A 25,154-nucleotide genomic window follows, 5' to 3' on the forward strand; every position below is an offset into this window, starting at 1 on the left:
TGTGGCGATGGCGTTTTCTGTGAGACGCATCAGGTTGAAGCTGACCCGGTCACGTGACCTCCATATACCCGTCCCATATCTCTCTATACACTGCATTGCAGGTAGGAGGCGCTCCTGGACGGGAGGGCGGCCATCTTCTCTGTCTCATAGGACACAATGGGGTCTCTAATGAGGTGAAACATCCACAAGGCCCAGCCTGGGCAGAGACAGGCGAGGTCACATGACAGTAGTGGGCGGGTCTTTCAGTCATGTGATCAGTTCTATGTCCCTTTATGAGGATCTGTGGACATCACGTGACCTGGATTGATGGTCAGTGGATGGATGTCACTGGGGGGCCCCATATGGAGTCTCTTCAGGGGCCCCTGAGCTCACTGAATGACTGTAACAGACATAGGAAGGGTGAGGTCAGGAATGGCTGCCCCTCTCATGACTGACTTCCTTTATAACTCCCACAATGCACTATAGAGACACTCAGCTGTTGCTATAGGTGACAGGGAGAGGTTGCTATGGGCAAAACAGCCGGTTCTGCCCGTACACTCTCATGTTGTCCCGACTTCCGGCGCCCATGGATGACTGAACCCGCTGATCACCCAATCGGGGATCGCAGCTGCCCGGCTCCTCCCCGCATCTCCCACCCCTCAACAAACATGGCGGAGCCTGCGCTGAAAGGCGATCACCTGACCTCCCCGCGTTTCCGCCGCTCGTCAGTCTCGCTTGGCCGCCATTGGCGGGAGTGGTGACGTCACGCCGGAGGGCGGTGCGCTGCGCTGTCAGTCTAGCGGCTACCCACTTTGTGATTGGATAGTGGCTGTGGAGCGGGGCGGGCGCTTCCGGCCGGTTGTTGAGCTGTGGATGGTTTCCTGTGTGTGCTGGGAGAGGGCCGGGGCGCCGCGGAACAGAGCGCCTCAGTACCCAGACAGGGGCCCCTCAATTCACATAGGGCCCCTGAATCCGCATAGGGCCTTCAGTCAACGGTTTGGGTTCATTCAGGCAGGATAGGGCCCTAATTCCCCATAGGGCCCCTAACAGACAGCCAGGGGCCCCTTTATACCTCTTTTAGACACGTAGGGGCCCCTTGTACCCCATAGGGCACGAAAAGACACCCTAGGGCCCCTTTATACCCCTTATAGGCACGAAGGGGCCCATTTTTAACCCTTAGGGCCCCTTATTGACAGTCAGGGGCCCCTTTGTACCCCTTGGGGCACTAGAAGACAGCCAAGGGCCTTATACCCTCTAGGGTGCCTATAACCAGGGGCCCCTCCTTACACAGAGGGCCCCAATAGACAACCAGGGGCCCCTTTATATCCTTTAGGGCACTTTAAGACATCTAGAGTAGGAATAGGTAGCCGGGGGCCACTCTTTACCTACAGGGACCCCTTATATCCTCTACGGCACCTAGAGTCGGTGGCCCCTCTTTAATTGTAGGACCAGCCAGGGGCCCCTCCTTACACATAGGCCTTTAATACATAGCTAGGGGCCCCTGAAGGCACATAGGCTCCCCAGTACGAAACCAGGGGCCCCTCTTTTGATATAGGCCCCTAGTAGACAGCCAGGGGCCCCTGAAGCCACATAGATTCCCCAGTACTCAGCCAGGGGCCCCTTCTTCCTTATACACTTGCAGATCCTCAGCTGAGATCTACACCCAGGGGCCCCTTGTATTTCAGGGCCCCCTGATTCTTTGCCCCACCCCTGTTGCTTTGCCCTTTCTGCAGAGCCCCAAATATACAGGTTAGGGCCCCATACAACCCCCCCCCTCATTCTAGATCACCCCCTCCCCCGTTTGAGTCTAGATGTCCCCAAAATCTCCTTCACTCCCATCGCCCAATCAGGATCTTGATTTTTAATAAGTACATAACCCCTCCCCCCCCCCCCCCGTACACAGAGACAGGCCCCCCTCCTCCACCCTCGCCCATCGTATGACAATCCCCGCCCCCCACAGGGTGTAAACGCAGGACGGCGACACCCGGGGCCCCAACATGGAGCAGAAGGCGAAGAGCAAGTTATTCATCTCCACCAGCCTGGACGCCAAGGATGAGCTGGAAGAGGTAACAGAGAGAGGGGCCCTCCACCCCACCCCCTCAGGGGCCACAGAATATGGGGCTGTAAAGGGAACCGGTCACGGGAGGATAATGCCGGCTGACCTCTCGGTGTGGGCGTGCTGGTTCCCCCCCGGCACCATGGAGGGCGTCTGGCACCATGGAGGGCGTCTGGCACCATGGAGGGCGTCTGGCACCATGGAGGGTGTCTGGCACTCATTGGCAGCAGCCGGTCATATAGGAAGCCCTGAAGCCAGGCAGCCGGTATGTTCAGGAGGCCACCAATGGTGTGGGGGGGGGGGGGGAATCTCGCTTCTTCTCCCCGGCTGTCATCTCCATCCTGCCTGCAGTCCATGGTAGGATCAGGATGGCAGCCCCGGGGCCTGCAACATGTCAGCAGTGCAATCCGTCATGTGTCTGCCCTGACCGGTTCCTCGGGGGTGGGACTTCCTGTCACTGCAGAGTTAAATGTCGTTATGGGGATTCCTCCCATCTTCCCTATGGTGTCATGCTGGGAGTTGTAGTTCTGGACACAGATCATCGAACGCTGTGACTGTTCTGGGCACCGCCTCCCAGTGGGCGGGGCTCACATCTGGCTCCATGGGGTGTATGGTGTTGCTGTTGTGATCGAATTGCAGGAAGTCCTGCGGCTACTGATGATGAAATTCGGCATTAGTGATTGGTACAAACATTGAGGGGGTTCTGGGGTGTCCAGTGAAGTGGAGTGCCCCCCGGGCCCCCCTTCAGTCTGGCACAAGTGTACCGGCTCCTCCCCTTCAGTCTTGCACAGGTGTACCGGCTCCTCCCCTTCAGTCTTGCACACGTGTACCGGCTCCTCCCCTTCAGTCTTGCACAGGTGTGCCGGCTCCTCCCCTGCAGTCTTGCCCAGGTGCGCCGGCTCCTCCCTTCCAGTCTTGCCCAGGTGCGCCGGCTCCTCCCCTGCAGTCTTGCCCAGGTGCGCCGGCTCCTCCCCTGCAGTCTTGCCCAGGTGCACCGGCTCCTCCCCTGCAGTCTTGCCCAGGTGCGCCGGCTCCTCCCCTGCAGTCTTGCCCAGGTGCGCCGGCTCCTCCCCTGCAGTCTTGCCCAGGTGCGCCGGCTCCTCCCCTGCAGTCTTGCCCAGGTGCGCCGGCTCCTCCCCTGCAGTCTTGCCCAAGTGCGCCGGCTCCTCCCCTGCAGTCTTGCACAGGTGTACCGGCTCCTCCCCTGGACTGGAATGGCTTCCCCTGATGTCACTGCACACTGGGAGCTTCTCACAATGTGCATTAGAGGCCGCAGCCAGTCAGAAATCCTACCACTGCTAGCATCAGGGATATTGGTGGGGACGCCATATTGATGGTCATTGGTGGGGACTCCGTATTGATGGCCATTGGTGGGGACTCCGTATTGATGGCCATTGGTGGGGACTCCGTATTGATGGCCATTGGTGGGGACTCCGTATTGATGGCCATTGGTGGGGACTCCGTATTGATGGCCATTGGTGGGGACTCCGTATTGATGGCCATTGGTGGGGACTCCGTGTTGATGGCCATTGGTGGGGACTCCGTGTTGATGGCCATTGGTGGGGACTCCGTGTTGATGGTCGTTGGTGGGGACTCCGTATTGGTGGCCGTTGGTGGGGGACTCCGTATTGATGGTCGTTGGTGGGGACTCCGTATTGGTGGCCGTTGGTGGGGGACTCCGTATTGGTGGCCGTTGGTGGGGGACTCCGTATTGGTGGCCGTTGGTGGGGGACTCCGTATTGGTGGCCGTTGGTGGGGGACTCCGTATTGGTGGCCGTTGGTGGGGGACTCCGTATTGGTGGCCGTTGGTGGGGGACTCCGTATTGGTGGCCGTTGGTGGGGGACTCCGTATTGGTGGCCGTTGGTGGGGGACTCCGTATTGGTGGCCGTTGGTGGGGGACTCCGTATTGGTGGCCATTGGTGGGCAAAGGAGGAGGAGTACTGGATGAGCAGCAGATCGGACCAGGCAGGAGGAGTGCGGACCTCACTGGAGCCGGCTGCACCATGGCAGAGATGAGGAAGTAGCAGTGCAGAGGTCGGAGGTCAGGGCAGGCGACACCTGTTACTTGGGTCTATGGGGATCATGTGACGTTTCTGGTCCAATCACCACCTCTGTTATAGGAGTGTCCTTCTATCTGCGTGACAACCTGGACAAGCCACATCCTCACCATACCAGGACGTTGTCAGGATAGATGGCACCTACAGTCCCTGTACAGCAGAGCTCACACTTTATGGGGGAAGCAGCACAAAGAGCCAGTCAGCGGTGCTGCATTTCTCACAGCTAACAAGCCTGCTGATAGAAGGATAAAGCAGAGTGACAGAGAGAGAATCTGATCATTCCGCTGCTTCTCCTTTCATGGTCCAGTCCCAGGCGGGGGGGGGGGGGGTGGTGATCTAACTGCATTGGTTTCCTACTGCAGAGAGAAGAACCGGTCACCAGACTGGCAGAGCTGTGCAAATCTCAGGACTGGATGGACAGAAATACAAATCCTCTGGCAGTAAAGCAGCTTCTCTATAAGGACGGTCTGGGGGTCCGCGGGGGTCGCAGGGGGACGCGGGGGGCTGCGGGGGTCGCCAGGGGACGCGGCAGGCTGCGGGGGTCGCCGGGTGACACGGGAGGCTGTGGGGGGGGTATGGCGCGGGGGGCTGCGGGGGTCACCGGGTGACACGGGAGGCTGTGGGGGGGGGGGGTGTGATGCGGGGGGCTCTGGGGTTAGTGGAAACACAGGAGTGAATAGGGATCACTGAGGTCACTGAGATGTTGGGGTGATTGGAGACATTGGGGTCACCTCATTGGACGGGATCATGGGGGTACAGGAGTGATGGTTTTCTCTGATTGGAGACATTGGGGTCACTGGAGTGTACGGGGGGGTGGCCCCTGCAGCAGAGGAATGTTGGGGTCACAGGAGGAGGTGGGTGTGTCCCGGGGTAACCCCAGCAGGTGGCTCGCCCGAGGTGTGGAGAGGTCACATGACCGCTGAGGCGCACATCACTTTGGCCGTTTGGAGCTGATATCGGTCAGCAGAGCTGTCTTCTGATTGGCTGCAGCACTGATGCTCCGGATCCGCCATTGGCCGCCCTCCCGGAAGGTCTCTTGGTATGTCGGTGACGGCCGTGACCGCGTTTCCTTCCCGGAATGTGCCGGAGCCGATGAACGTTCCCTCTGATCCCCCGACACGCCAGGAGGAGATTATGGAGCTCACGTGTCTGGAAACGTGAACTGCACGGGGTCCGTGGAGTGTGAATTAATAAATGACGCAAATTCCAGCGCACTCTTCAATCCTCCCCCATAATTTCCACCTTTGATTCTTAAGCTGACGTTTAATCTGCCTACAATTTGCCTCCCTGGTCCCCCCCTCTCCCCCCCCCCCCCCGCACCACCCCTCCCCCCATCAACATGATGATATTTATAAAGTCTCTCTCTTTATTCCATACCTTAGTATAGACCCAATGATGTCATCACTGGGTCTCTGTGATTTTCTATGCAATACAGGCAGATCAAGGCTGGTGGGAGGGGCCAGCAGGGTGCCATCAGTACTCAATCCTGATGCAAGCAGTGGGAGGAGTTATGCAAACATCAAATGATGGGTGGCTGTCAGTCAAGAGGAATGGGTGTGTAGACTGAGCTCCATGGAGGGTCTCGGGGCGTAGACTGAGCTCCATGGAGGGTCTCGGGGCGTAGACTGAGCCACATGGAGGGTCTTGGGGCGTAGACTGAGCTCCCCGGAGGGTCTGGGGGCGCAGACTGAGCTCCATGGAGGGTCTCGGGGCGTAGACTGAGCTCCGTGTTGGTCTCGGGGCGTAGACTGAGCTCCCCGGAGGGTCTCGGGGCGTAGACTGAGCTCCCCGGAGGGTCTCGGGGCGTAGGCTGAGCTCCCCGGAGGGTCTCGGGGCGTAGGCTGAGCTCCCCGGAGGGTCTCGGGGCGTAGGCTGAGCTCCCCGGAGGGTCTCGGGGCGTAGGCTGAGCTCCCCGGAGGGTCTCGGGGCGTAGGCTGAGCTCCCCGGAGGGTCTCGGGGCGTAGGCTGAGCTCCCCGGAGGGTCTCGGGGCGTAGGCTGAGCTCCCCGGAGGGTCTCGGGGCGTAGGCTGAGCTCCCCGGAGGGTCTCGGGGCGTAGACTGAGCTCCGTGTTGGTCTCGGGGCGTAGGCTGAGCTCCCCGGAGGGTCTCGGGGCGTAGGCTGAGCTCCCCGGAGGGTCTCGGGGCGTAGGCTGAGCTCCCCGGAGGGTCTCGGGGCGTAGGCTGAGCTCCCCGGAGGGTCTCGGGGCGTAGGCTGAGCTCCCCGGAGGGTCTCGGGGCGTAGGCTGAGCTCCCCGGAGGGTCTCGGGGCGTAGGCTGAGCTCCCCGGAGGGTCTCGGGGCGTAGGCGGAGCTCCCCGGAGGGTCTCGGGGCGTAGGCGGAGCTCCCCGGAGGGTCTCGGGGCGTAGGCGGAGCTCCCCGGAGGGTCTCGGGGCGTAGGCGGAGCTCCCCGGAGGGTCTCGGGGCGTAGGCGGAGCTCCACGGAGGGTCTCGGGGCGTAGGCGGAGCTCCACGGAGGGTCTCGGGGCGTAGGCGGAGCTCCACGGAGGGTCTCGGGGCGTAGGCGGAGCTCCACGGAGGGTCTCGGGGCGTAGGCGGAGCTCCACGGAGGGTCTCGGGGCGTAGGCGGAGCTCCACGGAGGGTCTCGGGGCGTAGGCGGAGCTCCACGGAGGGTTCTCGGGGCGTATTCCCAGCTCCGCGTTGGCCTCGGGGACGTATTCCCAGCTCCGCGTTGGCCTCGGGGACGTATTCCCAGCTCCGCGTTGGCCTCGGGGCGTATTCCCAGCTCCGCGTTGGCCTCGGGGCGTATTCCGAGCTCCGCGTTGGCCTCGGGACGTATTCCCAGCTCCGCGTTGGCCTCGGGGCGTATTCCCAGCTCCGCGTTGGCCTCGGGGACGTATTCCCAGCTCCGCGTTGGCCTCGGGACGTATTCCGAGCTCCGCGTTGGCCTCGGGGCGTATTCCCAGCTCCGCGTTGGCCTCGGGGCGTATTCCGAGCTCCGCGTTGGCCTCGGGGCGTATTCCCAGCTCCGCGTTGGTCTCGGGGCGTATTCCCAGCTCCGCGTTGGTCTCGGGGCGTATTCCCAGCTCCATATTCCCCAATCGGTTGATTGGATTTTCTTACCTGTGGAACGTTGTGGCGCCACCTCCCCTCCCCCCCCTTACAGAATTTGTCGGGATTTCATTTATTTTTAGTCCTTTTCCCGCCGTCGCTCTTTTTTTTTTTTTTTTTTTCTTTTTAAATTTGCATTTTTGTTTCATTTGTATCATTTATTCTGGTTGCGTGGAGCGGCGAGGAGACGGCAAATTGCTGTGAAGGTACATTGCGTCGTGGCGCGACGTGCCGCTCTCTCAGTAATGGTGATTTTCCCAGCAGCTGTTACATCCCATTAAGACTCGGCTCTGAAATTGGACGCACTATTCGCCGCCGTTTTCATGTTTGTACTTTTTTTTTTTACATCGACCTGGGTGACCCCCCCCCTCCCCCTTTTCTCTTTTATCCCATTCGCCGCATTTGGCGAGAAGACCTCGATGGGATAATGGCGTTTTTTTTCCGGTTAAGCGCGGTCCGCGCCTCAGGCCAGATGAAAACAAACTGATTAATAAAGTAGTTAATCCGCCGCCGTCATTAGCCTTGGGGTTGGACGCGCCGTCCTGGGACCCTCGCCGCTGGTTTTACGAGGTGGATAATTATCACCCTTTTACACCCCGCGTCCGTTCCGCTTCGTCGCTGTGACCCCCGCGTTTAACCCTCCGCTCGCCGACCGCCCCCGAGCGCCTCGCAGTAATACGTTTTTTTCCTGTTTATTTGCGTTCGCAGCGGATTATTTATTCTTTCCGCTCGTCTTTGGCAGGCGGTTGCGGCGTGTAATGAGAACCATCTGTATTGTGTAACCTGTGATTAATTCGCGCCATTGTTCGGCGCCGTGGAGCGAGCCCCGGGGGGAGCCGCTCCGCCATCCCGGAGAAGAGGCGGCGGGTTTCTCTGCGAGAGTTCTTCTTGTCAGGAGCTAAGAATACGCTCTTTGTGTTGTAATCTGCGCGGCGAGATAGCGAGCGCCGGAGCGGGCGGAAAACGGCTGAGCCGGGGTTTGTATTGTGCAATCCCAGCCAGCCATTGCACGCTTAAAGGAGCACTCCACCCAAGGCTGGGGCATGCTGGGTTCTTCTGTCTCCACTGGAGAGACCCCCTCTTAAAGGAGCACTCCACCCAAGGCTGGGGCATGCTGGGTTCTTCTATATCCACTGGCGAGACCCCTCTTAAAGGAGCACTCCACCCAAGGCTGGGGCATGTGGGGTTCTATTACCACCGGAGAGACCCCTCTTAAAGGAGCACTCCACCCAAGGCTGGGGCATGCTGGGTTCTTCGATCTCCACCGGAGAGACCCCTCTTAAAGGAGCACTCCACCCAAGGCTGGGGCATGCCGGGTTATTCTATATCCACCAGTGTGACCCCTCTTTTAAGGAGCACTCCACCCAAGGCTGGGGCATGCTGGGTTTTCTATCTCCACTGGAGAGACCCCCTCTTAAAGGAGCACTCCACCCAAGGCTGGGGCATGCCGGGTTATTCTATATCCACCAGTGTGACCCCTCTTTAAGGAGCACTCCACCCAAGGTTGGGGCATGCTGGGTTCTTCTATCTCCACTGGAGAGACCCCCTCTTAAAGGAGCACTCCACCCAAGGCTGGGGCATGCTGGGTTCTTCAATCTCCACTGGAGAGACCCCTCTTAAAGGAGCACTCCACCCAAGGCTGGGGCATGCCGGGTTATTCTATATCCACCAGTGTGACCCCTCTTTTAAGGAGCACTCCACCCAAGGCTGGGGCATGCTGGGTTTTCTATCTCCACTGGAGAGACCCCCTCTTAAAGGAGCACTCCACCCAAGGCTGGGGCATGCGGGGTTCTTCTATCTCCACTGGAGAGACCCCTCTTAAAGGAGCACTCCACCCAAGGCTGGGGTATGCGGGGTTCTTCTATCTCCAACGAAGAGACTCCTCTTAAAGGAGCACTCCACCCAAGGCTGGGGCATGCTGGGTTCTTCGATCTCCACCGGAGAGACCCCCTCTTAAAGGAGCACTCCACCCAAGGCTGGGGCATGCAGGGTTCTATTACCACCGGAGAGACCCCTATTAAAGGAGCACTCCACCCAAGGCTGGGGCATGCTGGGTTCTTCTATCTCTACCGGCGAGACCTCTCTTAAAGGAGCACTCCACCCCGTACTTGGGGTGAGTTAGGTTTCATGCCAGGTTTTCCTGTCTCCTTAGTATGGGGGTGTTGAATTGAAGTTCATGGAGGTCTCATGTTTGTGCTCTTTCAGCCCTTCTTTATACCGCAGCCCCCGCATACGTCGCAGTCCCCCCCCTTGACGTCGCAGTCCCCCCCCTTGACGTCGCAGTCCCCCCCCCCTTGACGTCGCAGTCCCCCCCCCCTTGACGTCGCAGTCCCCCCCCCTTGACGTCGCAGTCGTCCCCCCCTTGACGTCGCAGTCCCCCCCCCCTTGACGTCGCAGTCGTCCCCCCCTTGACGTCGCAGTCCCCCCCCCCCCCCTTGACGTCGCAGTCGTCCCCCCCTTGACGTCGCAGTCCCCCCCCCCCCCCTTGACGTTGCAGTCCCCCCCCCCTTGACGTTTCAGTCCCCCCCCCTTGACGTTGCAGTCCCCCCCCCTTGACGTTGCAGTCCCCCCCCCCTTGACGTTGCAGTCCTCCCCCCCCCCCCCCCTTGACGTTGCAGTCCCCCCCCCCCCTTGACGTTGCAGTCCCCCCCCCCTTGACGTTGCAGTCCCCCCCTTGACGTCGCAGTCCCCCCCCCTTTACGCCGCAGTCCCCCACTTAGATTTCACACAGGCAGCTGAAGGTGACAGTAGCAGACAGGACAGGACTGCCCCTCATCCGTGTACGGACCGCGCTTCGCCATTTGATGCCTGTGTTAGTGGAATCCCACCCGACTCACATGGCCAATACAAAGCCAGAGGGGGTGGAGCCATGTATAATGTTTTCAGCCAGTTAACTCTGACCACCAATGACAGTCTGTGCAAGACTGAAGGGGAGGAGCCGGTACACCTGTGCAGTCCTGAAGGGGAGGAGCCGGTACACCTGTGCAGTCCTGAAAGGGAGGAGCCGGTACACCTGTGCAGTCCTGAAAGGGAGGAGCCGGTACACCTGTGCAGTCCTGAAAGGGAGGAGCCGGTACACCTGTGCAGTCCTGAAGGGGAGGAGCAGGTACATCTGTGCAGTCCTGAAGGGGAGGAGCCGGTACACCTGTGCAGTCCTGAAGGGGAGGAGCAGGTACATCTGTGCAGTCCTGAAGGGGAGGAGCAGGTACATCTGTGCAGTCCTGAAGGGGAGGAGCCGGTACACCTGTGCAGTCCTGAAAGGGAGGAGCCGGTACACCTGTGCAGTCCTGAAGGGGAGGAGCAGGTACATCTGTGCAGTCCTGAAGGGGAGGAGCCGGTACACCTGTGCAGTCCTGAAAGGGAGGAGCCGGTACACCTGTGCAGTCCTGAAGGGGAGGAGCCGGTACACCTGTGCAGTCCTGAAGGGGAGGGGCCGGTACACCTGTGCAAGCCTGAAGGGGAGGGGCCGGTACACCTGTGCAAGCCTGAAGGGGAGGGGCCGGTACACCTGTGCAAGCCTGAAGGGGAGGGGCCGGTACACCTGTGCAAGCCTGAAGGGGAGGGGCCGGTACACCTGTGCAAGCCTGAAGGGGAGGGGCCGGTACACCTGTGCAAGCCTGAAGGGGAGGGGCCGGTACACCTGTGCAAGCCTGAAGGGGAGGGGCCGGTACACCTGTGCAAGCCTGGAGGGGAGGGGCCGGTACACCTGTGCAAGCCTGGAGGGGAGGGGCCGGTACACCTGTGCAAGCCTGGAGGGGAGGGGCCGGTACACCTGTGCAAGCCTGGAGGGGAGGGGCCGGTACACCTGTGCAAGCCTGGAGGGGAGGGGCCGGTACACCTGTGCAAGCCTGGAGGGGAGGGGCCGGTACACCTGTGCAAGCCTGGAGGGGAGGGGCCGGTACACCTGTGTAAGCCTGAGGGGAGGGGGCCGGTACACCTGTGCAAGCCTGGAGGGGAGGGGCCGGTACACCTGTGCAAGCCTGAGGGGAGGGGCCGGTACACCTGTGCAAGCCTGAGGGGAGGGGCCGGTACACCTGTGCAAGCCTGAGGGGAGGGGCCGGTACACCTGTGCAAGCCTGAGGGGAGGGGCCGGTACACCTGTGCAAGCCTGAGGGGAGGGGCCGGTACACCTGTGCAAGCCTGGAGGGGAGGGTCCGGTACACCTGTGCAAGCCTGGAGGGGAGGGTCCGGTACCCCTGTGCAAGCCTGAGGGGAGGGTCCGGTACCCCTGTGCAAGCCTGAGGGGAGGGGGCCGGTACACCTGTGCAAGCCTGGAGGGGAGGGTCCGGTACACCTGTGCAAGCCTGGAGGGGAGGGTCCGGTACCCCTGTGCAAGCCTGGAGGGGAGGGTCCGGTACCCCTGTGCAGGAGGGGAGGGTCCGGTACCCCTGTGCAGGAGGGGAGGGTCCGGTACACCTGTGCAGGAGGGGAGGGTCCGGTACACCTGTGCAGGAGGGGAGGGTCCGGTACACCTGTGCAAGCCTGGAGGGGAGGGTCCGGTACACCTGTGCAGGAGGGGAGGGTCCGGTACACCTGTGCAAGCCTGAGGGGAGGGGCCGGTACACCTGTGCAGGAGTGAATGGAAGGCCAGAGTTCGCCTTTAAGAATAATTGCCCCAGTCCAGCAAACGGCGTCACTTGGCGGCGGAGCGGCTGGCGGCGGAGCGGTTGGCGGTGGAGCGGTTGGCGGGTGTTTTTCTCGCGCTCGTCTGGGCTAAAAAAATAGTTGATCCGCGATAATTGAATGTAGGAAATGAGCTCCATATTTCAGAGCCGCGAGTCTTCAGACGATGAAATGGTTGGTATGGCAACAATCGGCGCTCCGCTGTATTTCTTACAATTAGGTCAGCGCGGCCTTCGCTGCACGCGGCTCCTTGCGGGTTCTGACCTAATTTGGCGCCCTTCGTTGTCAGGAAATCTAGAAGGATGAATGCAGCCAAACGCCAACATAAATATGCTGAGCCCTAGTACTACCACCCCCCACCCCCGCTGTGCCGTGTGCTGGAAAGGATAGGCAACAACACTTCACAGCTCTGATGACTCTACACCTCCTTCCAGGTGGTCCCCCACTCTGCCCCCGAAGTCCTACCTCCTTCCAGGTGTTCCCACACTCTGCCCCCAAAGTCCTACCTCCTTCCAGGTGTTCCACTCTGCCCCCAAAGTCCTACCTCCTTCCAGGTGTTCCCCCACTCTGCCCCCAAAGTCCTACCTCCTTCCAGGTGTTCCCACACTCTGCCCCCGAAGTCCTACCTCCTTCCAGGTGTTCCCCCACTCTGCCCCCAAAGTCCTACCTCCTTCCAGGTGTTCCCCACATTCTGCCCCCGAAGTCCTACCTCCTTCCAGGTGTTCCCCACATTCTGCCCCCAAAGTCCTACCTCCTTCATGGTGTTCCCACACTCTGCCCCCCGAAGTCCTACCTCCTTCCAGGTGTTCCCACACTCTGCCCCCCGAAGTCCTACCTCCTTCCACGTGTTCCCCCAGTCTGCCCCCAAAGTCCTACTTCCTTCCAGGTGTTCCCCCAGTCTGCCCCCAAAGTCCTACCTCCTTCCAGGTGTTCCCCCAGTCTGCCCCCAAAGTCCTACCTCCTTCCAGGTGTTCCCCACACTCTGCCCCCAAAGTCCTACCTCCTTCATGGTGTTCCCACACTCTGCCCCCCGAAGTCCTACCTCCTTCCAGGTGTTCCCTACACTCTGCCCCCGAAGTCCTACCTCCTTCATGGTGGCTCCCAGACTCTGCCCCCCGAAGTCCTACCTCCCTCCTAGTGTTCCCCAAACTCCACCGTCACAGTCCTACCTCCCTCCTGGTGTTCCCCATACTCCACCGTCACAATCTCACCTCCCTCCAGGTGTTCCCCAAACTCTACCGTCACAGTCCCACCTCCCTCCAGGTGTTCCCCAAACTCCACCGTCACAGTTCCACCTCCCTCCTGGTGTTCCCCAAACTCCACCGTCACAGTCCCACCTCCCTCCTGGTGTTCCCCAAACTCCACCGTCACAGTCCCACCTCCCTCCTGGTGTTCCCCAAACTCCACCCACACAGTCCCACCTCCCTCCTGGTGTTCCCCAAACTCCACCCACACAGTCCCACCTCCCTCCAGGTGTCCCCAAACTCCAACCACACAGTCCCACCTCCCTCCTGGTGTTCCCCAAACTCCAACATCACAGTCCCACCTCCCTCTTGGTGTTCCCCAAACTCCACCCACACAGTCCCACCTCCCTCCTGGTGTTCCCCAAACTCCACCCACACAGTTCCACCTCCCTCTTGGTGTTCCCCAAACTCCACCCACACAGTCCCACCTCCCTCCTGGTGTTCCCCAAACTCCACCATCACAGTCCCACCTCCCTCCTGGTGTTCCCCAAACTCCACCCACACAGTCCCACCTCCCTCCTGGTGTTCCCCAAACTCCACCCACACAGTCCCACCTCCCTCCTGGTGTTCCCCAAACTCCACCCACACAGTCCCACCTCCCTCCTGGTGTTCCCCAAACTCCACCCACACAGTCCCACCTCCCTCCTGGTGTTCCCCAAACTCCACCCACACAGTCCCACCTCCCTCCTGGTGTTCCCCAAACTCCACCCACACAGTCCCACCTCCCTCCTGGTGTTCCCCAAACTCCACCCACACAGTCCCACCTCCCTCCTGGTGTTCCCCAAACTCCACCCACACAGTCCCACCTCCCTCCTGGTGTTCCCCAAACTCCACCCACACAGTCCCACCTCCCTCCTGGTGTTCCCCAAACTCCACCCACACAGTCCCACCTCCCTCCTGGTGTTCCCCAAACTCCACCCACACAGTCCCACCTCCCTCCTGGTGTTCCCCAAACTCCACCACAGTTCCAGCTCCGTACTGTTTTTTTCCCCAGATTCCACCCCCACGGTTCCACCCCTTTCACAGTGTTTCTCAGACGCTAACCCTACTGTCCCGTCTGTTTTCTGATGTATTCCAGACTCGTGGAATACATCGGGGCGTTGCCCCGTGTATGGCCATCAGTTGGCTATGGGCCGGTCTGAGCGTTGCCCCGTGTATGGCCATCAGTCGGCTGTGGACCGGTCTGAGCATTGCCCCGTGTATGGCCATCAGTTGGCTGTGGGCCGGTCTCAGCGTGGCCCCGTGTATGGGTATCAGTCGGCTGTGGGCCGGTCTTAACGTTGCCCCGTGTATGGCAATCAGTCGGCTGTGGGACGGTCTCAGCATTGCCCCGTGTATGGCCATCAGTCGGCTATGGGCCGGTCTGAGCGTTGCCCCGTGTATGGCCATCAGTCGGCTGTGGGCCGGTCTGAGCATTGCCTCGTATATGGGTATCAGTCGGCTGTGGGCCGGTCTGAGCGTTTCCCCGTGTATGGCCATCAGTTGGCTGTGGGCCAGTCTGAGCGTTTCCCCGTGTATGGCCATCAGTTGGCTGTGGGCCGGTCTGAGCGTTTCCCCGTGTATGGCCATCAGTTGGCTGTGGGCCGGTCTGAGCGTTTCCCCGTGTATGGCCATCAGTTGGCTGTGGGCCGGTCTGAGCGTTGCCCCGTGTATGGGTATCAGTTGGCTGTGGGCCGGTCTGAGCGTTGCCCCGTGTATGGGTATCAGTTGGCTGTGGGCCGGTCTGAGCGTTGCCCCGTGTATGGGTATCAGTTGGCTGTGGGCCGGTCTGAGCGTTGCCCCGTGTATGGGTATCAGTTGGCTGTGGGCCGGTCTGAGCATTGCCCCGTGTATGGCCATCAGTCGGCTGTGGGCCGGTCTGAGCGTTGCCCCGTGTATGGGTATCAGTCGGCTGTGGGCCGGTCTGAGCGTTGCCCCGTATATGGGTATCAGTCGGCTGTGGACCGGTCTGAGCGTTGCCCCGTGTATGGCCATCAGTCGGCTGTGGGCCGGTCTGAGCGTTGCCCCGTGTATGGGTATCAGTCGGCTGTGGGCCGGTCTGAGCGTGGCCCCGTGTATGGCCATCAGTTGGCTGTGGGCCGGTCTGAGCGTTTCCCCGTGTATGGCCATCAGTTGGCTGTGGGCCGGTCTGAGCGTTGCCCCGTGTATGGCCATCAGTTGGCTGTGGGCCGGTCTGAGCGTTGCCCCGTGTATGGCCATCAGTTGGCTGTGGGCCGGTCATTGAGTTGTCTATCCATCGCTCTCTGTAGCTTCATATCTCCCGGCCAGGAAAGGGTAAACCGGGACTCCGTTCTCCCCATTAGTGAGCGTTCTGTATGCGGCGGGCCCTCGGAACGCCATCAGCGAACCTTTGTACTGGCGGCTCGGGGCCCGGAGGAGCTGTTAGTTTTCCTGAGCTGATGGAACTCAAAGGGAATGTGTAATATTCTGTACTTTCAGCGGCTCCGCCGCGTGCCTCGTCTCCGGAATGCTTTGGTCTCTGCGCCGGATAATTGGGGTCTTTCATGTACTAACCCAAATCTGGGTAACCCTTCACCGCCGGCGCTGGGGGTGGGGCTGCCGGGGGAGCACACAGGAGCTCCCATAATTGCCTTCTCTTCAAGTCCGTCTTCTTTCATTGGAGACTCCGGGGTCACCGCTTGCAGTCAGGGGGGCGGTAATGTGTGCTGAGCCAACGTCACTGGACAGAGCTGAGGAGCCAGACCGAAGCTGAAGGCTGCCATTGGCTGATGCCCAGAAGAGGGGCTGGTTCCGGGGTGGCAGGTCGTGTTCCTCCTGCTGGGGTTCCGGAGCCTTGGCTGTGCCGGGAAACTCTTCGGGAAGGTTCCCTTTATTGAGCCAGTCCTGGTAGTGCATTGGCTCTGAGTGATCACATGACCTGACCCAGTGCCTTCAATGTATTGGTTCTAAGTGACCACATGACCTGACCCAATGGCCCTCACCATATTGGCTTCGACCATGACCATGTTCTCACTTGGTTGGCTCTGATCACATGACCTGACCCAATGCTCTCACTTGGTGGTCACATGACCTCATCCCCTCCCCCCGCTGTCCCTACCTGTGACTGATCCCACCACCCCGCCAACAACTGTCACTAAGTGGGTTGTGATGTGTGTTCTGCGGAGCCGATATTCATCTTCCCTCCGGGGCCCCAGACATGCAGTCTGATCCATGAGGTCTATTAATTGCTGATCCCGGGAGACCAATCTTCCCTCATACAGAGCGCCAGGAAACCTTCTCATTGCGGCTGGCGGGAGAACGAGCCGCGTTACCATCAATCTCCTACAACCGCGCCGGATTCCACGCCTCCCTCTGATTTCCAACTTCCTGCCCTAAAGCCCAACTCCGGCTCCTCCCCTCCAGTCTTGCACAGGTGTACCGGCTCCTCCCCTCCAGCCTTGCACAGGTGTACCGGCTCCTCCCCTCCAGTCTTGCACAGGTGTACCGGCTCCTCCCCTCCAGCCTTGCACAGGTGTACCGGCTCCTCCCCTCCAGCCTTGCACAGGTGTACCGGCTCCTCCCCTCCAGTCTTGCACAGGTGTACCGGCTCCTCCCCTCCAGTCTTGCACAGGTGTACCGGCTCCTCCCCTCCAGTCTTGCACAGGTGTACCGGCTCCTCCCCTCCAGTCTTGCACAGGTGTACCGGCTCCTCCCCTCCAGCCTTGCACAGGTGTACCGGCTCCTCCCCTCCAGCCTTGCACAGGTGTACCGGCTCCTCCCCTCCAGCCTTGCACAGGTGTACCGGCTCCTCCCCTCCAGCCTTGCACAGGTGTACCGGCTCCTCCCCTCCAGCCTTGCACAGGTGTACCGGCTCCTCCCCTCCAGTCTTGCACAGGTGTACCGGCTCCTCCCCTTCATTCTTGCACAGGTGTACCGGCTCCTCCCCTTCATTCTTGCACAGGTGTACCGGCTCCTCCCCTTCATTCTTGCACAGGTGTACCGGCTCCTCCCCTTCATTCTTGCACAGGTGTACCGGCTCCTCCCCTCCAGTCTTGCACAGGTGTACCGGCTCCTCCCCTTCATTCTTGCACCGGTGTACCGGCTCCTCCCCTTCATTCTTGCACCGGTGTACCGGCTCCTCCCCTTCATTCTTGCACCGGTGTACCGGCTCCTCCCCTTCATTCTTGCACAGGTTTACCGGCTCCTCCCCTTCATTCTTGCACCGGCGTACCGGCTCCTCCCCTTCATTCTTGCACAGGCGTACCGGCTCCTCCCCTTCAGTCTTTCGCAGGCGTACCGGCTCCTCCCCTTCAGTCTTTCGCAGGCGTACCGGCTCCTCCCCTTCAGTCTTTCGCAGGCGTACCGGCTCCTCCCCTTCAGTCTTTCGCAGGCGTACCGGCTCCTCCCCTCCAGTCTTGCGCAGGTGTAGCAGCTCCTCCCCTTCAGTCTTGCGCAGGTGTACCGGCTCCTCCCCTTCAGTCTTGCGCAGGTGTACCGGCTCCTCCCCTTCTACAAAGTTACAATGTACAGTCTGATCACTGGGGGAGGAGACTGAGGAAATGCCGCCTCCTCCTTCTAAATTGTTCATTTTGATCTGGTGACAAAGCTAAAAAAACAAATCTCAGCTGACTTCTCGCCGAATCTTCATGTTGGGGGTGGAGGGAGGAAGGTGGGTGTGTCTGGCGGACATGGTGGGTGTGTCAGGCGGACATGGTGGGCGGTGTGATGGGCGTGTCGATAGCTGGGCCCTCACTCATCTCTTCTCTCTTTCAGCGTCTGGAGCGATGTGTGGCGCTGGTGACCTCCATGACCAACGGCGTGTCTGAGAGGGAGGCCAATGACGCCCTCAACGCTTACGTAAGTAAATTCAGATTGGAGTCCCATTGTGGGAGGGGCAGAGACACAAACTACTGGGGGGAACCTCCCCATTGTGGAGGGGGCAGAGACACAATCTACTGGAGGGAACCTCCCCATTGTGGGAGGGGCAGAGACACAAACTACTGGAGGGAAACCTCCACATTGTGGGAGGGGCAGAGACACATACTACTGGAGGGAAACCTCCCCATTGTGGGAGGGGCAGAGACACATACTACTGGAGGGAAACCTCCACATTGTGGGAGGGGCAGAGACACATACTACTGGAGGGAAACCTCCCCATTGTGGGAGGGGCAGAGACACCAACTACTGGAGGGAAACCTCCCCATTGTGGGAGGGGCAGAGACACCAACTACTGGGGGGAAATCTCCCCATTGTGGGAGGGGCCGAGACACAAACTACTGGAGGGAAACCTCCCCATTGTGGGAGGGGTAGAGACACAAACTACTGGAGGGAAACCTCCCCATTGTGGGAGGGGTAGAGACACAAACTACTGGAGGGAAACCTCCCCATTGTGGGAGGGGCAGAGACACCAACTACTGGAGGGAAACCTCCCCATTGTGGGCGGGGCAGAGACACAAACTACTGGAGGGAAACCTCCCCATTGTGGGAGGGGCAGACACAAACTACTGGAGGGAAACCTCCCTATTGTGGGAGGGGTAGAGACACAAACTACTGGAGGGAAACCTCCCCATTGTGGGAGGGGCAGAGACACCAACTACTGGGGGGAAACCTCCCCATTGTGGGAGGGGCAGAGACACCAACTACTGGGGGGAAACCTCCCCATTGTGGGAGGGGCAGAGACACCAACTACTGGGGGGAAACCTCCCCATTGTGGGAGGGGCAGAGACACAAATTACTGGCGGGAAAGCTCCCTGTTGTGGGCGGGGCAAAGACACTCTACTGGGGGAAATCATCTCATTGTGGGAGGGGCAGAGACACAAACTACTGGGGGGAACCTCCCCATTGTGGAGGGGGCAGAGACACAAACTACTGGAGGGAACCTCCCCATTGTGGGAGGGACAGAGACACAAACTACTGGAAGGAACCTCCCCATTGTGGGAGGGGCAGAGACACATACTACTGGGGGGAACCTCCCCATTGTGGGAGGGGCAGAAACACAAACTACTGGGGGAATCTTCTTTTTGGAGGAGCTTCAGTTTAGCCTTGCCATGTGGCCGCCATCTTGTGCCACCTGCACCCCTCCGCTGCATCCTCAGAACTGCAGAAAGGGGGCGCGAGGTCTGATGTGACGGCTGATGGTCAGAGAGTTAGGAGGGGTCCTGGCTGCCGATGCGGGGGCCTCTCTTCTCTTTTTCTGAGAACTCGGTCTCTTATCTCCTCCAATCTCCTGGAACATTCTGGAATGAGAATGACGATGTGAAATTAGGAGCCGCGGGAGGGGAAGGGGGAGGCACCGCGTACACTCAGCACTCCAAATAAAGATTTGTTCTGGGATTGAAAAGCAATAATTGGGGCAACCATGCAGGTAAGCGTGGTACACATTACTGGTCAGCCAGCCCCTCCTGTGGGGGGCGCTCTTCCGTGTTCTGATCTCCAGCAGAAGAGCCCCCCTGACCTGCACTGCACACGGTCCTGGACTCATCCATTCCTGCCTTTCCTCCAGCTCTGCCCCGGAGCACACGGGGGATGGGGGGGGTTTACTGCCTTTTCATCCATTCACAGTTCTTCCTCGGGGGCGTGCACCTCCTGAATATGTTCCTCCATAGCCCCAAATATGTAAATCCACTCTGAGCATGAAATACCTTCACAAACCCAGATATTACCTTGTGAACGTGGCAATGACATCACTGGGCCTGTGCAGAGAGCTGAGCTGTGGGAGGAACCTGAGAGGCTCCACCCACTAGATAAATCTGCAGGAGTTGGTGGAGACAGGACCAGTCACCTTGCATTAGGAGAGAGCAGTGGGAGGGGGACAGCAGGCTACGCCCACTACAGAAACCTACAGGAGGGGGGAGGAGACTAGCAGTCCCCCTGCATAAGCAGAGAGAGCAGAGCTGTGGGAGGGGCCCTATGGGCTCCACCCACTACAGAAAACTACAGGAGGGGCGGAGACGAGAGCAGTCCCCCTGCAGAAGCAGAAAGAGCAGAGCTGTGGGAGGGGCCCTATAGGCTCCACCCACTACAGGAAACTATAGGAGGGGGAGGAGACAAGCAGTCTCCCTGCAGAAGCAGAGAGAGCAGAGCTGTGGGAGTGGCCCTATAGGCTCCACCCACTACAGAAAACTACAGGAGGGGAGGAGACCAGGGCAGTCCCCCTGCACAAGCAGAGAGAGCAGTGCTGTGGGAGTGGCCCTGTGGGCTCCACCCACAACAGAAAACTACAGGCGGGAAATGAAGAGAAGACCAGTACCCCTGCACAAGAAGAGCAGAGCTGTGGGAGGGGCCCAGCATAGGCTTCACCCACTAGAGGACATTAGAGGGGGGGTGGAGACAAGACCTGTCACCTTGCATGATGCGAGAGAGCATAGCTGTGGGAGGGGCTCAATAGGATAATTACAGGAGGGGGGTTGAGACAAAATTTGAACCCTGCACAAGGTGAGAACGCAGAGCTGTGGGAGGGGCCTTAAAGGCTCCACCCTCTACAGGCTGCTTGCAGAAAAGTACAGGAGTGGGCGGAGACAAGACCAGTCCCCCTGCACAAAGAGAGCAGAGCAGTGGGAGGGGCCGAAAAGGCTCCACCCTCTACAGGCTGCTTGCAGAAAAGCACAGGAGTGGGCGGAGACAAGACCAGTCCCCCTGCACAAAGAGAGCAGAGCAGTGGGAGGGGCCTAAAAGGCTCCACCCTCTACAGGCTGCTTGCAGAAAAGTACAGGAGTGGGCGGAGACAAGACCAGTCCCCCTGCACAAAGAGAGAACAGAGCTGTGGGAGGGGCCTAAAAGGCTCCACCCTCTACAGGCTGCTAGCGGACAAGTACAGGAGTGGGAGGAGACCGGACCAGCCCCCCTGCACAAGAAGAGAGCAGAGCTGTGGGAGGGGCCTAAAAGGCTCCACCCTCTACAGGCTGCTTGCAGACAAGTACAGGAGGGGGCGGAGACAAGAGCAGTCCCCCTGCACAAGGAGAGAGCAGTAGTGAGCTGTCTTTATCCCTGGAAGCTCCTGCACAGAGGCAGCGGATTGGTCACAGGAGGGGGCAGAGACAAGACCAGTCCCCCTGCACAAGGAGAGAGCAGCAGTGAGCGGTCTTTATCCCTGGAAGCTCCTGCACAGAGGCAGCGGATTGGTCACAGGAGGGGGCGGAGACAAGACCAGTCCCCCTGCACAAGGAGAGAGCAGCAGTGAGCGGTCTTTATCCCTGGAAGCTCCTGCACAGAGGCAGCGGATTGGTCACAGGAGGGGGCGGAGACAAGACCAGTCCCCCTGCACAAGGAGAGAGCAGCAGTGAGCGGTCTTCGTCCCTGGAAGCTCCTGCGCAGAGGCAGCGGATTGGTCACAGGAGGGGGCGGAGACAAGACCAGTCCCTCTGCACAAGGAGAGAGCAGCAGTGAGCGGTCTTCGTCCCTGGAAGCTCCTGCGCAGAGGCAGCGGATTGGTCACAGGAGGGGGCGGAGACAAGACCAGTCCCTCTGCACAAGGAGAGAGCAGCAGTGAGCGGTCTTCGTCCCTGGAAGCTCCTGCGCAGAGGCAGCGGATTGGTCAGGCATTGTATATAATTATATTTTCTCCTTTTCCCGTTTCAGGTTTGTAAAGGACCCACCCAGCACGAGGAGGTGTGTCTGGGACTGTTCACCGTGGTGCTGTCGGAGCCGGCCCAGGCCCAGAAGGTGAGTGCTGCACTGCATACAACGCTTCATAATCCAAATCCCGGGAGGTGAAGGTGGGCGTGTCAGGCCAGCAAATTATACCAACATGTTCACATGGATGATCCTGGCGTCCAATAGCAGGCATCTCCATCTACAGGGTACAGCCCCCGAGGAGCCACCAGAGTCAGAAATCTCTATAATGGGTACCGAAGACCGAGAATTCAGCCCCCCAATTCCTTTTGGGAATACGCCCCCCCCCTCCCTTTGTAAGGTACAGACCACACCTCCCTTGGAAGGCACAGGTGACGTAGCCTTCCCAGGATGCATCTGTGAGGCCCCCGGCTACATCACCAGCGCTTCATTTGACCAGGAAGTGGAATTGTATGGTGTGAGAGTTGCATGCACCTGGGGTTTTTGCTGTGGGGGGGAGGAGAGGTCTGATTTAAAGGGTAAGTTCACTTTTACATGAAAAGGGGAACAACCTCCAAATATCCTGGCCGCTCTTGTGGATGCGTGGCATGTGGCGGCCATGATACCCCGTGCTATCAGTGCAGTGATCCGTACTTCATACACGTCAATAGGCATCCATCATCATGCTCACAAACGCAACTGCTCATTGGTCAGCGCAGCCATGTGACCTTTTTGACCAGTGAGAAGCTCTTCTGGGACACCTTGCCAGAAGAAGCCATAGCTGAGTTCTCATTGGTCAGCGCACCCATGTGACCTTGTTGACCAGTGAGAAGCACTTCTGGGATACCTTGCCAGAAGAAGAAGCCTCAGATGAGTTCATTTGTCAGCGCAACCATGTGACCTTGTTGACCAGTGAGAAGCACTTCTGGGACACCTTGCCAGAAGAAGAAGCCATAGCTGAATTCTCATTGGTCAGCGCACCCATATGACCTTGTTGACCAGTGAGAAGGTCTTCTGGGACACCTTGCCAGAAGAAGCAGCCCCAGATTAATTCTCATTGGTCAGTGCAACCATGTGACCTTGTTGACCGGTGAGAAGCTCTTCTGGGACACCATGCCAGAAGAAAAAGCCTCAGATGAATTCTCATTGGTCAGCCCAGTCATGTGACCTTGTTGACCAGTGAAAAGTACTTCTGGGATACCTTACCAGAAGAAGAAGCCATAGCTGAGTTCTCATTGGTCAGTGCACTCATATGACCTTGTTGACCAGTGGGAAGCTCTTCTGGGACATCTTGCCAGAAGAAGACTCAGATGAATTCTCATTGGTCAGCGCAACCATGTGACCATGTTGACCAGTGAGAAGCTCTTCTGGGACACCTTGCCAGAAGAAAAAGCCTCAGATGAATTCTCATTGGTCAGCAGTCATGTGTCTGCGCTGACCAATGAGTGCCATTGCAAGCATTATGATGGATGCTCACTCCGGGGCTGTGTACGAAGGTGTAGAGGGGACCACCTCGGCAGTGTACAGCGGGGTCCGGAGGGGTGGCCAGGATATTTGGAATTTTTTTTTTTCCCTGAAAAGGGGAACTTGCCCTTTAAGGTGGGCTGTTTGTCACCCGGTTACGTAGCACTGCATTGCAGGGGAAGCATGCAGTCTAACACAGGAAGATCGCAGCAGGCTGGCACGCTGAGTGCCCCATGTGCTTTTCAGGTGTGGCTTGGCTTACTTTGCACCTGCCGGGGCATCTCTTGGCTTCCATATCGGAGGCGCCCTTTAATGATTGGTTCAGTGAGACCCCAGCGTCCAGTACAGGACAGCCCCCTCCTCCATGGTGTTTTCATAGACGGGGGCTCAGTATGTGTCATTGGCTGCCCATTCGGCGCTCTTATTTTTCCAACATTCCGGAGTTGGCGCGGGCAGGGGGAGGCGCCCTCCGATATTTCGGGAAACTCAAAGCAAACACATTCACCCTGGGAGAGGGCGCGACCTCTGGCTCGTCCTTTGTTTTCACACCGAGCCGCTGGCATTTCTCTGGGATAATTACAATGAAAGCAACAAGATCGCAGCCCAGGCCGTCCAACAGGCTGAGATAAAGAGACCTGTCAAGTCTGTCCTGAGGGGCCAAACACCCCCCCCCCCCCCCCCCCCGGGGATCAATAAATCGCTTCCTGACCCCACAACGCAGTCATTGTCAGCTGGGATTCTGAGTTCAGGATTTCCCCGGTGATGTCCTCAGTTTCCTTCTCTAACCACCTGCTGCCTGGGCCAATTATTTTCATACACATTAAAATCCACATTTGTTTTTCTACAAAATGACTTGAAATCCCCAAACATGGTACACTATATTGCCCCAAATATTGGGCGGCCGGCCTTTCCCCGCACATGACCTTTAATGGCCTCCCAGTCTTAGTCCATAGGGTTCAATATTGAGTTGGCCCCGCCCTTTCCACACCACATGACCTTTAATGGCCTCCCAGTCTTAGTCCAAAGGATTCAATATTGAGTTGGCCCCACCCTTTCCACACACATGACCTTTCATGGCCCCCCAGTCTTAGTCCGTAGGGTTCAGTATTGAGTTGGCCCCGCCCTTTCCACACACATGACCTTTCATGGCCCCCCAGTCTTAGTCCGTAGGGTTCAATATTGAGTTGGCCCCGCCCTTTCCACACACGACCTTTAATGGCCTCACAGTCTTAGTCCGTAGGGTTCAATATTGGTCTGCCGGCCTTTCCCTGCACGTGACCATTAATGGCCCCCCCAGTCTTAGTCCATAGGGTTCAATATTGAGTTGGCCCCGCCCTTTCCACACCACATGACCTTTAATGGCCCCCCAGTCTTAGTCCGTAGGGTACAATATTGAGTTGGCCCCACCCTTTGCAGCTATAACAGCTTCACCTCTTCTGGGAAGGCCGTCCACAAGGTTTAGGAGGGTGTCTATGGGAAGGTTGGACCATTCTTCCAGAAGCACATTTGTCAGGTCAGGCACTGATGTCGGGGGAGGAGGCCTGGCTCGCAGTCTCCGCTCTAATTCATCCCAAAGGTGTTCTATGGGGTTGAGGTCAGGACTCTGTGCAGGACAGTCAAGTTCCTCCACCCCAAACTGGCTCCTCCATGTCTTTATGGACCTTGCTTTGTGCACTGGTGCGCAGTCATGTTGGAACAGGAAGGGGCCATCCCCAAACTCCTCCCACAAAGTTGGGGGCATGAAATTGTCCAAAATGTCGCCTTAAGAGTTCCCTTCACTGGAACTAGGGGGCCAAGCCCAACCCCTGCAAACAACCCCCCACCATAATCCCCCCTCCACCAAACTTTACACTTGGCACAATGCAGTCAGGCAAGTACCGTTCTCCTGGCAACCGCCAAAACCCAGACACGTCCATCGGATGGCCAGACAGAGAAGCGTGATTGGTCCCTCCAGAGAACACGTGTCCCCTGCTCTAGAGTCCAGTGGCGGCGTGCTTTACACCACGGCATCTGACGCTTTGCATTGCACTTGGTGATGGAAGGCATGGATGCAGCTGCTCAGCCATGGAAACCCATTCCATGAAGCTCTCTACACACTGTTGTTGGGCTCATCTGAAGGCCACACCAAGTTTGGAGGTCTTTAGCTATTGACTCTGCAGACAGTTGGCGA

General features: G+C 58.9%; 1 protein-coding gene across 1 annotated transcript; it reads left to right on the forward strand.

Annotated features, from left to right (window-relative positions):
• Positions 1-811: 811 nt before the first annotated feature.
• On the forward strand, positions 812-21,631 carry LOC149433056 (integrator complex subunit 3-like; the record flags this gene model as incomplete). The annotated part of the gene is made up of 3 exons (XM_089664706.1): positions 812-2,045; positions 17,744-17,827; positions 21,548-21,631. Coding segments are annotated over exons 1-3 (237 nt in total), but the record flags the coding sequence as incomplete, so codon positions are not given.
• Between the last annotated feature and the right edge of the window lie 3,523 nt (positions 21,632-25,154).

This window comes from Staurois parvus, unplaced genomic scaffold (genome assembly GCF_062004578.1).
Source record: "Staurois parvus isolate SC_StPar_1 unplaced genomic scaffold, SC_StPar_1.0 ptg002003l, whole genome shotgun sequence".
Lineage (NCBI taxonomy): Eukaryota > Metazoa > Chordata > Amphibia > Anura > Ranidae > Staurois > Staurois parvus.